General features: G+C 43.3%; 1 protein-coding gene across 5 annotated transcripts in view; it reads right to left on the minus strand.

Moving 5' to 3' along the window:
• Mroh8 (maestro heat like repeat family member 8) overlaps positions 1–17,578 on the minus strand; it is a 78,924-nt gene that overhangs the window by 52,089 nt on the left and 9,257 nt on the right. For 4 of the 5 annotated variants that reach the window (XR_009378945.1, XM_059261792.1, XM_059261791.1 and 1 more), the window contains exons 2-8: positions 16,265–16,383; positions 13,791–13,936; positions 12,206–12,328; positions 8,869–8,948; positions 6,435–6,579; positions 5,064–5,159; positions 1,509–1,613 (exon numbers count right to left, since the gene is read on the minus strand). Coding sequence is in view for 4 of the 5 variants with exons in the window: in XM_059261792.1 (XP_059117775.1) it covers positions 1,509–1,613; positions 5,064–5,159; positions 6,435–6,579; positions 8,869–8,948; positions 12,206–12,328; positions 13,791–13,936; positions 16,265–16,383 (814 nt within the window). In the remaining variant the exon portion in view is untranslated. The remainder of the gene's footprint in view (positions 1–1,508; positions 1,614–5,063; positions 5,160–6,434; positions 6,580–8,868; positions 8,949–12,205; positions 12,329–13,790; positions 13,937–16,264; positions 16,384–17,578) is intronic. The other variant, XM_059261794.1, reaches the window with a different exon arrangement.

Raw genomic sequence — 17,578 nt, forward strand, 5'->3', positions numbered from 1 at the left:
GGGCATTTTCATAGTGACTCAGCCCAATATGGGTGGGAGCCACCCCTAGGCTGGTGGTCCTGGTAGTCATGGGTTCTATTCAAAAGCAGGCTGAACAAGCCACAAGGAGCAAGCCCTCCCCTCAGCTACTCATTCTCCTTATCACCCTGCTATTCTTGCTATGTCTTCTCTATGCTCCACTCCTAATTTTTCTCACTGTTTTTTCTGTTCCTTATCCCCTGCTATTCTTTCCTCTCTTGCAGATAGCCCTGGCCAGGCCCAGTCTGCTGGCCATGTCTACGTCTTTCTCTCTCTGCTCTGGATTCCTCTGGATAACCCTGGCTGTTCTCTCACTCATATCTATAATAAAAACCTTCCCCTTAACCATACCATGGTGGTGGTAGCACAGTGGCTAGAGTGTGAGGCACCTGCAGAGTAGTACTACAGCAGGATATCATGTGACTGCTCCAACAGTCAAGCCAAGACAACACACAAGCAGCTGGGGCCAACATGGCCAGCCAAGACTGACGGTCTTTTGCTTCATTCTAATGATTTCCATATTATTAGCGTTGTAGTTTGGGCCTTTCCTATATCTGAGACACATCAGAAAACTCCATGTAAGCACAGAAAAGAGAAGCAGACCTTATTTTAGAAATTCCTCTCTGACCTAGCCCATGTACAATCTTCTCAATCATTATGTTTACCCATGAAAAATGCAGTCCCAAACACTAGTGGGTGTGACTGACATAGACATGAATAGACATCTCTATTCATCCTTCAGTACATACTTTTACTCAATCGATGATAAAACTTCTTCCCAGTTCCTTACTTTGTCTCTGAATTCTTTCTCTGACAGTGACAAGAAGGTGGAAATACTAGGTACAGGTCTCTGTCTGGTCCCTCTGTCTTTTAGATTCCCTCTCCTGCCTCCACACAGGCAACAATAGTACAATTCTCTCAGAGAGCCTATGAGATATTTGCATTGATTAGTCTAAACTGACCCGCTGGATTTCATTTCTTTTCTTTTCTTGCTTTAGTTTGTTCCTTTTTTGACAAGATCTTTTTAGATGTATCCCTGGCTGTCTTAGAACTTGATATGTAGACCAGACTGGCCTCAAACTCCCAGAGATCCATCTGCTTCTGCCTCCCAACTATTGGGACTAAATGCATGCACTGGGACTAAATGCATGCACCACCACACCTAGCTTGACTTTATTTCTTCAAAGACAAACTACACAGAGCTCAGGTTGGTGTGGGCTCTTTACACATTTTCAGATTATATTTATTTATTCATCTATTCAGAAACATTTACTGCATTGTGTTTTAACTGTCATGCTTAATAACAGAGATACAAAGATTAACAAACAGTATATAGCCTCAAACTGAGCACATTTATGATTGGGACAGACATAAAAATAATGCTGAGTGCTGGGAAACTATATCAGCACCAGTGGAATACATGGCCCATGCTGAGAACACAATGAAGGATGGCTTGCATGCTTCTTCCTCAGCCACCCAAGGTTACTCACCTTCAGGTGGAGATAACAGGATAAACACTTGAGGACTTGGGCCATGATGGTTGTAGCTCGTTCTCGCTCATGGTCTTTGTTTGACTGTAACCAGGGGTCCATTTGCTATAAAAAATGAGGAAGATCAAATGGTCTGTCAGGAATATATGAGTAAAACTTGTACTATATTAGAAAGAACATGTGAAGTGAGAAACTCTACATTACTTCAGTATTTAAAAACCACTCCTAATGTGTTGTGGAATAGAATATTTGTCTAGCAATTTAAAGATGTGTTGAATTAGTTTATGTTGCAGAATTATTTGTATAATTATGTAATTATGTGCTGCATTTGTTTAACTATGTAAAGATGTGTTGCTGTTTTATCTTGCATGCCCTAAAGCACCTGATTGGTCTAATAAAAAGCTGAATGGCCAATGGCTAGGCAGAGGAGGGATAGGCAGAGCTGTCAGGGAGAGAGAAAAGGGAAGCCAGCCAGCCAGGGGTGGAGGAAGAAGGAAGGTAAGATCGACAATATATAGATGAGGTAAATGAGCCTTGAGGAAACACATATACTAATAGAAATGGGTTAAGTTTTTTTAAAAAAAGGTAGCTAGAAATAAGCCTAAGCTAAGGCCAAGTATTCATAATTAATAAGTCTCTGTGTCATCATTTGGGGGCTGGTAGTTCAACAAAGTATGCTTAATGATAAAGCAGTTTACGTTGGAAGTGATGGGTTGACAAGCAAGACACAAAGCCCTGGCTCCTTCAAAGATTGATTTCTAGATTTATATTCCTTCATTGCAATACTTTAGTTTATTCTCTTAGCTGTTTTCAGTCCTTTCAAATCTTCATTGGAAAGAAATAGTTAATGATATGCTCTTTTTTTTTTTTTTTTGGTTTTTTGAGATAGGGTTTCTCTGTGTAGCTTTGAGCCTTTCCTGGAACTCACTTGGTAGCCCAGGCTGGCCTCGAACTCACAGAAATTCACCTGGCTCTGCCTCCCGAGTGCTGGGATTAAAGGCGTGCGCCACCACCGCCTGGTGATATGCTCTTAAAGAATTAAAGATGGGGGTGGGGGCTGGAGAGATGGCTATGGTGATATTTTAATTGTACTGCAATGTGATTTTATTTGTATGTTAATAAATAAAGTTGCCTGGGGGTCAGAGCTAATAGCAAGCAATAGCAGAAACTAGGCAGTGGTGGTGCACGCCTTTAATCCCAGCTCTTGGGAGGCAGAGCTAGGCAGATCTCTGTATGTTCAAGGATACAGTCAGCATGGAGACACACGCCTTTAATCTCAATACCAACCATGGAAGACCTGGAGGTCTGTACAGACAGGCAGCACGAGGAGGTCATGTGGTTGAGTTTACAACCAATAAGAAGGCAGAATAGAAAGTCTATAAAAAAGACAAAGAGACAGGAAGTAGGTGCCTTGCTGAGGAGGACAGCAGCGGCAGTGAAGGGTAAGGTTTTTAGCTCTTAGCTATTGCTCTGACCTCTTGGGTGTTCATCTTTGCATTGGCTCTGTGTTTCTTATTTAATAAGACGGTTACATCTACAGATGGCTCTGAGGTTAAGAGCACTGGCTAATTTTCCAGAGGACCTAGTTTCAATTCCCAGCACCCACATGGCAGCTCCAATTCCAGGGGATTTGGCACATTCACAGATGTGCAGGTAAAACCCCAATGCACATAAAATAAAAATAAATAAATCTTTAAAAAAAAAAAAAAAAGAACTAAAGATGGAGAAAGAACGTCTACTGGAGCAGACAGGGAAGGCTGAAGACCAAAAGCTGGAGCTCAAAAGAAGCAACTTTCCACAGAAGAAATGGCTGAATTAGTTGCCACGACAGGAAAGTGCAAAGTACAGTCAGACAAGGGGAGAACCCAGACTGTCATGCTGATATACAAATAGAAAAGGAATAAGAAATAATGTCAATGTCAGGTATGGCAACAATGAATGCCATCTGTGTTCAGGTGCACAAGGTTACTAACCACTTAAAAGATCCTCTCTTCTTGGTGTGGTTGCACCTTAAAAGAAAGCAAGAGCAAAATATTTGAATCTCAGTGAATGAATATGATGAATAGATCCCTACTGATGGACAGTATATGCTGGCCTGGTTACAGGTGGAGGCATGCAGTCATTTTCCATGAGTCCTACAAGGTAGGAAGCTGCCAATTTACTAACTTAGGAGACTGACTCTGGTTCTGGGTCATTCACCAAACCCTTCTATGCTACAAAGGAACAGTAAAGAAAACTGTAATAATGATTTAAGCCACTTATTAGAGGCTATTATTCAATCTTCAGAGTAATTGTTATCCTTGTGGACAGTGAGGAAATCAAACTCTGTGGCAGAGGACTGTGACCAATGAATGGCAGTCAGAATAAAAATCCAAGCCTCTGCTTCAAAACTGATAACTTTGGTAACGCTGAGATGGCTCAGTGACTAAAGGTATTTGCTGCTAAGCCTGAGCATACTAATCCAAGCTATGGAACCAGGGTGGTGGAAAGAGAGAACTGACCCCTGCAAGTTGTCTTCTGATCTCCACATGTGTGCCATAGCACAAGTATGTATGTGTACACACATATACACACAAATAAAATGTAAAAAAAGGACAGTAGTTTCAGCTACAGTGTTACCTTATATAACTTAACTCTTCCATATTTTTTCTTCCACATTTAGCAATACATAGAAACTACCTTTGTCCCTTGGTGTCTTAGGGTTTCTATTGCTATGAAGAGACAACATGACCACAGCAACTCTTATAAAGGAAAACATTTAATTGAGTGATGTTGTAGAATATTATTTTAAGATGTGTTACACTTGTTTATGTTGTGGGACACTTGTTTAATGATGCAAAGATGCGTTGCATTCTTTATGTTGCATTTATTTAACTCTGTGAAGCTGTGTTACTTTGACTGTCTAAAACACCTGATCGGTCTAATAAAGAGCTAAATGGCCAATAGCAAGGCAGGAGAAAGGACAGGTGGGGCTGGCGTGCAGGGGAATAAATAGAAGAAGAAATCTGGGAAGAAAAGATCAAGGAATGACCCAGCTACACACCCAGAAATGGAATTAAAAGGAAAGGAAAGATATACAGAAATAGAGAAAGGTAAAATCCCAGGGGCAAAAGGTAGATAGGGTAATTTAAGAAAAGCTGGCAAGAAACAAGCCAAGCTAAGGCCGGGCATTCATAAGAAAGAATAAGACTCCATGTGTGATTTATTTAGAAGCTGGGTGGCAGGACCCCAAAGAGCCAAGAGTAAAAGAAAACAACCAACAACAGGCTGGCTTAGAGTTTCAGAGGTTTAGTCCATTATCATCATGGTGGGACATGGCAGTGTGCAGGCAGACATGGTGCTGGAGAAGGAGCTGAGAGTTCTATGTCTTGCAGGCAACAGGAGTGAACTGAGACATTGGGTGTGACTTGAGCATATATGAGACCTCAAAGCCCTGCCTCCAGTGACACTTCCTCTAACAAGGCCACAAATATTCAAACAAAGCCACACCTCCTAGTAGTATTACTCCCTTTGGGGGCCATTTTCTTTCAAACCATCACACCTGACATACATTACCTTAAAAATGCTGTCAAAATTTTCCAAATGTGGGTCTTTTACCACTAGACTCTGCAGCATCACAGAGAAGGCCTGGAACGTCTGTCTGTAGAGACACTAAAAAGGTGCAGAATCAGCAAGGCTCCCTCCCTGCAAAGTTCCCCAAGCACCACACTCATCCAATGCTGTTCATCACTTTGAGGCTTTATAAAAGCCTGACCCAGAGTAAAAGCACCTGCAGGCAGTATGAGGCAAACAGAAATAAAACATTTCTATTGAGCATCTTAAAATTCCTGGGATTGGGATAATGGACTACATCTGGGGAACTACACAGAGGTCATCAAAATACTTCCAAAGCTGACTTGTGACTAGTGTTCTGAAACAGGGGAGCCATCTGAACCGGTCACCTTCCATAACTCCCTTACCAGCCTGCTCAGCAGCCACAGAGGAAACTGATGCTTTCCTTGGCCTGGAGCTCCTCTCTTCCACTTTCCTTCCACCAACAAAAGACTACTTACACAGAGAGGCCCTGCGCCCTGAAGCCCAGCACCTCTCCTCCTCCTCTACTGCTCTGACTCTTCTCGGAGCATTTGTACTCTTCCCCAGCAGCCATACTTACTTCTCAGTGGTCTGTCTCGACATTACAAGGCAGGCTGTCAGGGTGAGGCTGCATGCTACTCATCTCTACTTTCTGTCACAGTGTTTAACACATGGTGGCCCTTCAAAGAAGGTCAGTAAAATGGGAAGAGGTAGGAGTGTGGAAAAGGACAGTCGGGGGATCAGGAGATGTTCCACACATAATAATAGATGCATAAAAAATTTAAAAATAAAAAATTAAATTCTAAGTTTTAAAAAAGTAAAAATTGGGTGTGGTTGTGATGGCACACCAAACTTATAATCACAACACTCAGGAGGATTGTGAGTTCAAGACCAGCCTGTCTATATCGAGAGATCCTGTCTCAAAAATAAAAGGAAATGGAAAGTCTGCAAAGTATATGAATGAAAACTGTCACTTAATTTTATTATTATTACTATTATTATTTTGTTGTTGTTGTTTTGTTTGAGACAAGGTCTTACTTTGTAGCCCTGGCTGGCCTGGCACTTCCTATGTAGACCAGCAAGACTGGCCTTGAACTCACAGAGATCTATCTGCATCTTTCTCACAAGAGCCACCATGCCCAGCTTCTGCTTTATTTTAAATCCAAAGGAAAGAAAGGAGGAGCAGAGGGAAAAGGAAGGAGCACATACACAGAAAGAAAAGGGAGAAAAAGTCTCGACATCAGTCTCGACATCACTGGCTTCTAGTTGGTTTCAAACCATCAATTGCTCTCAAAAGGTGAAGAGCAGCTGACCTGGGAAAGAGAGGGCATCTTAAGGCAAAAAGTGAGTTACCTCTGGGTGGCTGGTCTGCTTTGGCACTGTGCTTGGCAGCTGGGTACAGGTGTTTACAACAGGCAGAGAGAGTATACTTCTGGTGATAAGACCAAGCAAGTCTTCTCGGTCCTCGGAGCCGAACAACAGGTGCACATCTTGGTAACTAGGGAAAGACAGTTCTGGAAGAATCTGAACTGATACCTCAGCTCCTAAAATACTGAAGGGGAGCCAGGCAGTAGCGGCGCACGCCTTTAATCCCAGAACTCGGGAGGCAGAGCCAGGCAGATCTCTGTAAGTTCAAGGCCAGCCTGACTTTCAGCCTGATCTCATAGAGTGAGATCCAGGACAAGGACCAAAACTACACAGAGAAACCCTGCTTGAAAAAAAATATATTGAAGAGGAAGGGCAAACTGGCTGGTTAACACTCTGATGGACTAGACAGCTTCCTAGAGGAGCCATATGTTCTGATGGATCTCACAAAAGGCTGGAGGAAGAGTGTATCTGTCCAGCCCCACCTCAGTCCCTGGTGCAGAATCCTTCTAGGCTCTTCTCCAGCTTAGCCATGGAGGCAAGCCTGTAGCACTCTCGTGCAGTAATTCACAATTTTCCTAAGTGTGTTCTGCTGAATGTAAGTTGAGAGAGTTAAGGCTTTAACTGCAGGTCATCTCAGAGATGGTGACCAGCATAGTTAACAAGGTATAAGTCTTCATCAGGTATCCCTTGCAAATTCCTTAGACCTTACAATACTTTATCATAAAGCCTGTATAAGAATCACTTTCCATTGAATATACTTTGGATAGAACTAAACTCCAAAGAGATTCTGCTAAGGTCTCTGAGATGCGGATGGCAGCATTCATGACATTCTAGTTTGCTTTCAATTGCTGTGACAAAACACTGACCAAAAGCAACTTGGGGAAGAATAACTTGGGGTTATTTCAGCTCACAGGTTACAGCCCATCATCAAGGGATTCAAGGCAGGAACCTACTATAGTCAGGAACTGAGGCAGACACCAGGGAGGAACGCTGCTTACTGGCTTGCACTCGGTCACAGTCTACTACTTTTCTCAACTACCCAACAATGGCACCTCTTACAGTGGCCTGGGCCCTCCTACATCAATTACAATTAAGAGAACGCCTCACAGACAGAGCCGTAGGCCAACCTGATGGAACTGAGGTTCCTTCTTCCCAGATGTGTCAGAGTGACAACTGTCTTGGTTAAGGTTTCTATGGCTGTGAAGAGACAACATGACCACAGCAACTCTTATAAAGGAAACATTTAATCAGAAGTTCAGTCCATTATCATCATGAAGGGTAGCATGGCAGTGTGCAGGTAGATGTGGTGCTGGAGCTGAGAGTGCTACATCTTGCAGGCAACAGGAAGTCAACTGAAAGTCACACCTAGGGGAGCTTGAGCAAAAGAGACCTCACAGCCTGTCCCCACAGAGACACACTTCCTCCAACAAGACCACACCTCCTAATAGTGCCACTCCCTTTAGGGGCCATTTTCTTTCAAACCACCACAACAACCAAGATTAGCCATCACACACGATATTAAAGTTCTCACAAAAGAATAAGGATTGGCTTTCCCCCATTTTGGTAGTTTGAATATAATTGGCTCCCATAAGCTCATAAGGAGTGGCACTTTTAGGAGGTGTGGCCTTGTTGGAGTAGGTGTGACCTTGTTGGAGGAAGTGTGTCACTGTGGGGGCAGGCTGTGAGGTATCTATGTTCAAGATACCCAGTGTCTCAGTTCACTTCCTGTTGCCTGTGGATCAAGATGTAAGAAATCTCAGCTGCATCTCCAGCACCATGTCTGCCAGTGTGCTGCCTTGCTTCCTATCATGATGATAATGGACTAAACTTCTGAACTGTAAGGGAGCCACCCAATAATGTTTTCCTTTATAAGAGTTGCCATGGGCCGGGCGGTGGTGGCGCACGCCTTTAATCCCAGCACTTGGGAGGCAGAGCCAGGCGGATCTCTGTGAGTTCGAGGCCAGCCTGGGCTACCAAGTGAGTTCCAGGAGAGGCGCACAAAGAAACCCTGTCTCGAAAAACCAAAAAAAAAAAAAAAAAAAAAAAGAGTTGCCATGGTCAGTCATGGTGTCTCTTCACAGCAATAGAAATCCGAAGACATCCATTTAAGTAGTTTTCAAGAGTGAATATATAGGGCATTTAAAAAACTGCACGTATTTATTTAGTATTGGAGAAGTCAGGGAGGGGTACTTGCTCCAGTGCCTGCGTGGAAGTCAGAGAACAACTTGCAGAAGCTGGCTCTCTCCTTCTACTATGTGGGTCCAAGGACCAACATCAGGTCATCATCCTTGGTGACAAGTGCCTTTACTCACTGAGCCATCTCACCAGCCCTAAATATGGGGCATTTTAATCAGCTCTAGCAGTGTATGACCCTGAATGAGAAACCAGGACGCATGTGTAAGGTGCATGTGGCTATCACCTGAGGTCAGTGATGGTGACAAAGAGCTCCTGGCGCACCAGGCTGGACAGAGAGTACAGAGGCTCCTCTTGTACCAGCACCTGCAGTGAGAGGAAAAGAACTTCAGCCATCTGAAAATGTACCAACTTACAAAACTGACTCATGCTAGTGAGCCTCCCTGGGCCTCAGTTTCCTTGCCTGTAAAATGGTACAACAGTACTACTTATGTCCTGGGTTGTAGTAAGTAAGCTAATTCCTAATTCCTGATAGCCCTTGATAATTGTGTCCATTGTTCACTGTCATCATTACCAGTGATCATTTCTAGTTTAGGTATTCTATCTCCTTCACTGAACCAGGATCTCCAGGGTCAGGCTCATGCTGGTTGGTTTTACCTGTCAACTTGACACAGCCTAGAACATCTGAGAAGGGATCTCAATGGAGGGATTGTTCCGATCAGCCTAGCCTTTGGGCCTGTCTGTGAGGGATTGTCTGGACTGTTAACTCCACGGGCAGTATCAGTCCTCAAGCCGGGAGTCCTGGGCTGTGTAAGAGTGAAGAGGGCTAGTGAGAAGCAAACAATCAGGAAGCATGGTGCATCCATCCATCCTCTATTTTCTTCTTTCCTTCCTTCCTTCCTTCCTTCCTTTCTTTCCTCTTCTCTTCTCTTTTCTTTCCTTCCTTCCTTCATTTCTTTCTGTTTTTTGGTTGTTTTTTTTTTTTTTTTTTTTTTTTGAGACAGGGTTTCTCTGTGTAGCTTTGCACCTTTCCTGGAACTCACTTTGTAGACCAGGCTGGCCTCAAATTCACAGAGATCCGCCTGGTTCTGCCTCCTGAGTGCTGGGATTAAAGGCGTGCGCCACCACTGCCGGCAAGATCTGCTTGCCTCTGCCTCTGCTGGGATTAAAGGCCTGCACTGCCACTGCCGGGCTCATTCTCTTTTCTTGACTGAGGATGTGATATGACTGACGGCTTGAGTTCCTGCCCTGACTCCCTTCCATGATGAACTGTAGCCTGGGATTGAAGCCAAACAAACCCTTTCTTCCCCACGTTGCTTTTGATCAGGTTATTTGCCACAGCCACAGAAAGGAAACAAAAAAATAGCTAATATCCTGATGGTTTGTCCTGAAAAAGGAACAACTTTCCAACTGGCAGGAGAGCTGTGCTGGAAACCCTGCAGAGTGATGGGGGAACTCTGCCAGAGCCAAGCCAGTTTATAAAGCTCCTCTATTCTGGTTGATCTGTGACAATTCCCTGCTGTGGGATGGTCTGTATGTCAAATGTGTTCCTGATTGGTCAATAAATAAATCACTGATTGGCCAGTGGCCAGGCAGGAAGTATAGGCGGGACTAACAGAGAGGAGAATTGAGAGAACAGGAAGCTGGGTGAGGAGACACTGCCAGCCGCCATCATGACAAGGAAGATGTAAAGTACCGGTAAGCCACAAGCCACGTGGCAAGGTATAGATTTATAGAAATGGATTAATTTAAGATATAAGAACAGTTAGCAAAAAGCCTGCCACGGCCATACAGTTTGTAAGCAATATAAGTCTCTGTGTTTATTTGTTTGGGTCTGAGTGGCTGTGGGACTGGCGGGTGAGAGAGATTTGTCCTGACTGTGGGCCAGACAGGAAAACTCTAGCTACAATTCCCATAACTATAGTAACTTGTGTCTCCAGATTCTTGTGTCCCCAGCCCTGTGGACCCCCAGTTATGGCCTCCAGGAGACATGTTTATCTATCCTTTACCTAATGGTTCTTAACTAAGTACTCACTGGTTACCCCAGCAACAACTGTTGCTGCAAGTTATCTGGAGGTATAAGTGAAATAAACCCTTTCCTCCCCAAGTTGCTTTTGGTTATAGTGTTTTATCACAGCAATAGAAACCCTGAGTTATACAGCCATGCATTAAGGTGGGTCAAGAAAAGTTAACTGATGCCTTCAAGTTCTTTCTCTGCAACAACTCCAACCATTTCCTCCTCAGGAGTTGTGGCAGAACTGCTTCGTCTGCTGGGCACCTGTTCTCTTGGTGTCGGAAGAATGCTTTTCCAACCCTTGTACACATGGCTGTGGTGACAAAGTAGATTCAACGACCCATGCAATTCTCTCCTGGATACTAGCTACCCTTAACTTTTGTAGACAGAGTTCTTGTCAGCCCATATTTTGATAGATAGCAGGCTTGGGCCTGTTACTACAGGCTGAATCCACTTGTAGAGAATGGGCTTCTGCTGTCTGAGATTTGCATTTGTGGATTTTCCAGGTTGGCTGGTTGAAATGCATGGCAATCAACTGCTGTAAATCCTGGTACAAGCCGAACTTGGAAAGTAATTCATGTTGTCTCGGTCCTACGGCTGCCCATAGCCAACTAGAAAGCTGCAGTGATTCATAAATCTGCATTCTCTCAATCTGTTCTCTTGATGCATTATTTGGAAAAGTTCTCAATCTACTTGCTTTTCAAAGCATGGTCGTTTCTGAGTGACTGTAAACTCTTAGAGGAAAAGGGTTAAAGTTGCTAGCAGACCCTTTAACTGTCTCCTGGCAACACTCTTAGCTGTTAGCCTTCATTCTTAGAAGTTAACCATCAGCTTAACAAGCCCTACAGATCTGAGGCTTGAGGGAAATCGCTCATATTCTGGGACTATATAAGCAAGGTCAGAATCAGAAGTTCAGAGGTTTGGAGAAAATGTAGGGAACCTGTCACAGACAGGAGACTACAGCACCAGGAAGTAAGATGTGTCAGTAAATGCATCAGTCCTCTGCAGTTTTCCTGGATCCTTTGACATGGACCATGCATCCCTCTATCCCCCATATACTCATTTAAACTTTTGTCAGAGTCCCACAACTGACTATAGCTTGCTAGGCCAAGGAGCAGGGATTAGGTCTTTTTTGCCTTTGTGGACTCAGTGTCAATGGCTAGAACTGGCAGGTACTTAATAAGATATTTTATGAATGGATGAACTTTGGCAGGATATAGCTGGAGTAAGACAAAGGAAAAAAATGCAATAGTGAAAATAACACTATAACTGAGGCATTCATAAGTTAAATACTTTCTGAAGTCACACAGCTATAGAGGCAGAGCTGACACTTGAACCCAAGCACTTGACACTTTGCCCCAAACTGCTGCCTAAATATTCCAATTGCTAAAAAATTTAAATGCAATTCCTCTCTCTCTCTCTCTCTCTCTCTCTCTCTCTCTCTCTCTCTCTCTCTCTCTCTCTCTCCTTCTTTCATTTCTTTTTTAAATGATTTCCAAGGTGATTACATTTGAGAGGTGTCTCAGAGTGGTTAGCATGGGTGAAACTCCATGGGCCAAGTCAGGAGTTGCAGCACCACAGTGACCTCTGCCAAACCCACAGTACTTACACTTAGGACATGCACTATCTCTGCCATGTGACGGTGGATAAAGGACTCTGTGCTTTCGTCATAAGCTAAGGTTTGGCTCAAAGAAGACAAAGATCTTAGGAACTTCAACTTTTCAGGTTCACCCTGAATTTGTGGGGAAAAAGATAAAAAATACAATTACATATCATCTCATTTGATAAATGTATAATGCTTTTGCAAAGTTCCTTGGAATGTTTTTAAACACATGGCATCTTACTCAATCCAGGACCAGTCTCTAACTACAAGTAGTGCAGAGTACAGAAACCCAACGAGCTGCCTTATCCACTGCCTTGGCTGGGACCACATCACGCCCTCCGAGGCAGCACTAAGTGCTCTGGGCTCTCCCCACCTTCAGGCTTCACCACACTGTCCACCTACCCTCCATCATGCTGCCAGATTAAGATTCCCAAAGGCCACCCTGACTCTGCTACTGCTAGTTAGTTCTTGGGATGCCCTCAGAGTCACCACTTCAAGTTCTTACGGCTTCCTTTAAAAATGCAAGTTCTGATTTGAATAAAATCTTCTCATACTGACGTTCTGTTTTTCTGACCAGAGAAGCAATATCTACTTACTATAGAAACTTTTGAAATAAAGCATAAAGAGGAGAATGCAGTCTACAGGAACATTTCTTCCAGTTTTTCCCCTGGTTACAGATGGTGTAAACTCATACACATTTCCTGGAGAGCAAGGACTGATTTTATGGCCTCCACTTGCCCCAAGAGCTGGAATTACAGGACAGCCAGGACTACACAGAGATCCTAGGCAGTCTTACTCCAGTTTCCAAGGTCAAGCACTGTCTGCCCCTGGCGATGTCTTTATCTACCTTATATTTCTGTGCCCCGCTTTATCACCATGGTTTAAATGTGTGAGGCTTGAGTTCCTTAAGCACGCTGGGTTTTGTTTTGTTTTTACTACTTCTATAGTACTCCATTTCCCCAATTCTAACTTTTCCTTTTATCCCTCAGATCTGAGCTCAAAGGTAACTTCCTCAGAGGTGCCACAGGATGTATGACTGGTTCAACTCAACAATGGAACACCACATACCCAGTACACAGGACAGTACAGATTTATAGTCATTCACCTAAAACATGTGTGGGCTGTTTTTCCTGTAATTATATTCATTTGCAGGGACAGAAAATCCTAACAGTGGTTATGTAAAGAGAGTGAGGTGAGAGAAGATTAACCTTTGACTTTTATTAAAGCTTTAATATTTATTTATTATAAATATAAATATATAAATTTAATAATTTATAAATATAAAAATTACAAGGATAAATATATTTTATAATCAATAAAATATTCAGGTATATAATGATGAGTTTTGTTGAGTTGTTTTGTTTTTTTTTTTGTTTTTTTTTTTGTTTTTTCGAGACAGGGTTTCTCTGTGTAGCTTTACGCCTTTCCTGGATCTCGCTCTGTAGACCAGGCTGGCCTCGAACTTACAAAGATCCACCTACCTCTGCCTCCCAAGTGCTGGGATTAGAGGCGTGCGCCACCACCGCCCGGCTGAGAATATTTTTTATTAGAAGGAATACATTGGATTGCTCATGAAGACTGCCATGCCTACCTTTAGCTCACCACGTAAAACCTCCTGTATGGACTGGACCAGCCTCTCAACACTGGCCTCATTGAGGGGTGGCTGGAGATTGAGGGGTCTGAGGTTGTCTGGAAGGGACTCCTGAGTGAGTTCAGGGATGTCAGAGATGTCCGAATCTAATACCAAAAGAAAGACACAGGTGACACCTCTGTGGCGTAAAGTGACGATGGTCATTGTTGTAAAGCACCGGTTTAGGGCACACAGCTTCCTCTGCCTGTTTGCCCAAGACCTCATCCCTCCAACTTTCCCCTTTTTCTCAGTGGCAAAATCAGTGTTCTTAGAGCCTTCCAGCCACAAGGCCCTTTAGGCCTGGGCGGTAACAAATGGTGAAGAGGATAACCTTTAAAATCTCCAGTCTGGAGGCCTCTGCTGACTACTGATCATGCTCCTAGAACCTTCTCCAATAGTCGGAATGTGATAAATGGTTGAAGTTTTGTGACCAGCATGTTTTTAGGTAACAACTATCCCACAGATTTTGTCAGGAAGATAATTTCTAAAAATCTTTCCTTCTTAATTCAGAGTAGCAAATGAGTGAAACTAACATTAAATGCTTACTTTCAACTTTCAACTTGAAAGGGACAGGGGCAGTGGCTGCTTCTGGTATATGTCAGGCGGGAGCTGAAATCCTAGACTTTTCCAACAACTGTACCACAAAAACAAAACAAAAACAAAACAAAAACAAAACAAAAAACTACACAGGTATCAAGAGAAGCTGCTCTCTCTCTCTCTCTCTCTCTCTCTCTCTCTCTCTCTCTCTCTCTCTCATACATTGATGAGGCGGTACAGAAGTTTGTCCTAAGCTGTCTAAACCTGATCTTGTCAGAGAACAAGTTTAATGATAAAATAGATGGCCTTATAGAACAAAGAATCAGCATTTCACAAATAACTGAAAGTCCTAGGGGTCTAGACTCAACCATAAATAGTTTAAAAACGCAGTTCAAAGAGTTGGTACAAGAGCACCAAGAGTTGCCCTCCTGTCAGGAGTCAGAAAAGACAGAAAGCTCAATTGAAGAGACTGAATGGACCCTCCGAGGATTGCAACCCTACTTTTGTATTCTCTTTGGGCTCCTGAGTGCCACAGCTGGGAACCTCTTCCACCTCTTGTCATCTACTAATTACAATTTAATTAGAGCCACATCCTCATTTGCCTCTGGTCTTGGCACAGGTTGTTTACTCTGCCTACATTTCCCCTTCCTTCCCATAGTTACCTCTCCCTGCCTTGCTGATTCCTACTCTTTTTCAGGTCTCAGCTCCCAAAAGCCTCCTGGCCAGTAATAAACTTTGGGATATCAAATACTCTGACCTGCACACCCATCACATGGATTATACTTAATTCCAGCTGTATGTCTATAAGTCCTTGGTGCATGTTCTGTTTGCTGCTGTGTCTCCAGGAGTTTGATCATGTTCGGGCACAGCAGGGCACTGGTATCTGCTGAGCACATGAATGAGTGAATAGATTCCCCAGGCACAGTAGGTCTTTCCTGGCTCTTGAATTCGAGCTCCATTTCCATCTCTCTAGGTTATTCTTCCCCCCACTTCTCCCAAGGGTTGTCCTTATGAGGCTTCCCCAAACTGTTTGCTGACAACCACCATTTAAAGTAAGGTTCTCATCTCTCCTACTTGTTGTCTCAGCCTCTTGTTTAATTCTTCCACAGAGCTTACTATACCTCACAACTATTTTAGTTACTGTCTATTTTGGAAGGTCTCTTTTCTGCACTGGCCAGCCATAGATGGCAAGGACCCTGCGGTTGGTTACGGTTACTGTTGTAGACTCAGCATCTCATACTGCACTCAACTCCTGTTTCCTGAGTACATGAGGATAACTATTTTGCGGGCCAATTTACATCCTACCGTCAACATGAAGACACCCTCAGCCCCCACCCCTACCACACTGGCCTTTCCTTTCTCAGAATCCCCCAGCACTCCAGTGTGCTGCAGCCTGCAGCAGCGTCTCTCGGGATTGAGTTTAGCTTCCTATATGTCTAGACCAATACTAGTAAGCCAATCTTGTTTCAAGGTTTTAACATCATGAACCAAATTAACCATCAAAATCTAGCTGAGGGCTGCTCACCCAGCAATTATTCAACCACTCTTTTGTCTGGACTTCTTTATTTTTATTCTATGTGTATGCATGCTTGTCTGCATGTATACCTGTGCACCATGTGCATGCAGTGTCTACAGAGGTCAGAAGAGGGCACTGGATCCCTGGAACTGGAGTAGCAGATGGTATAAACTACCATGTGGACGCTGGGACTTGAAGTGGGTGCTCTGCAAGAACAACACATGCTGTTGGCTGTACTTTAAAAGAGAGGTCTAGGGTGTAGCTTGGTGGTAGAGCATTTGCCTAGCATGTATGAAATCTTGGGTCCAACTCTGTACAGAAAACGGCCAAAATCCTTCTCCCCACTCAAAAAAAAAAAAAAAATCTCCTTTCCCCTTTTCACCTGTAAATTCAACATTAGTTACATCTTTTTGAATGTCTTCTAAGTTGCTCAGCTGTAGATCTACACTTCCAGAGTCACTGTCAGAAGCATAAGGGATCACTACTCCTGTACCACCGACCCTAGGAGTGAAAGAGGGGATTCAAAGAATTAGTTTTCAGAAGTGCTTCTGTCATAGCATTCTGTTGAATGCCCATGTGTCCCCTTCTCAGAAAAGTATTTCCTGATCATCAATTTAGATTGCGTAGCCTCTCCCCACTCTAGCCAGATACTTTTCTTTCACAGTATTTGTTCATATGCTGTATGTCTATCAGACATCTTGTCCACAATGCATCCAGAGCACCTAGAATAATGTCACTCTTGTGAGAGTGATGGATAGATGGATGAATGAAAACAGACTGCAGTAGGACGATCCCTCTACAACAGGCCTCAACCTCCTTTATCCTTGCTTGATATGTCTTTTTTATTCTGCAGCCCATAATACCTTCCAGTATAGCATCCAGTTATTGATTTATTCATGCTGGGGAAAGAACCTGGGCTTCACACATTCTAAGCTCTACCCCAGGGCTATACCACACCCTACTTAATTGCTTAGTTTGTTAATTTACATATTTTTGCAGTGTTAGGGATTGAGCCAGAGCCTAGCATACTCTAGGTAGGCACTCTACCAACCACACTTCTAATTCAGTTATTCACAATGTTCAATGTTTAATCATTTCTTCTGCTAAAATATAGGCTCCCTGCTGACAGGCTACTATGGATATACTCCATCAGAATAGAACAGTGACCCGCACACGGTAGTATAAGCTTAGTGAATGACTACACAGAATGACATCTATTGAATTAACCTATAAACATAGGTTAATTAATGAAAAAGAAAGTTGCTAACAGATGTGCTGGCTCATGCCTGTAATCCCAGCACTCTGGAGGATGAAACAGGAGGATTGCCATGAGTTCTAGGCTGGTTTGGGCTACAAAGTGAGAACCCATCATCTCAAACAAAATAGAACAGAAAAGACAAAACAAGGAGGTTGCTGAACAGTGGTATAATGTGATCCAATTTTTATTAAAATAAGGCCGGGCGGTGGTGGCACACGCCTTTAATCCCAGCACTCGGGAGGCAGAGCCAGGCGGATCTCTGTGAGTTCGAGGCCAGCCTGGGCTACCAAGTGAGTTCCAGGACAGGCGCAAAGCTACACAGAGAAACCCTGTCTCGAAAAAAAAAAAAAAAAAAGTGATGTGTATATGCATATATACCATAAACACACATACAAATACTGTAAAATGGAGTGGAATTTTTTAGAGAAAATTTCCATT

Source organism: Peromyscus eremicus, chromosome 4 (genome assembly GCF_949786415.1).
Source record: "Peromyscus eremicus chromosome 4, PerEre_H2_v1, whole genome shotgun sequence".
In the NCBI taxonomy this organism is placed as follows: Eukaryota; Metazoa; Chordata; class Mammalia; order Rodentia; family Cricetidae; genus Peromyscus; species Peromyscus eremicus.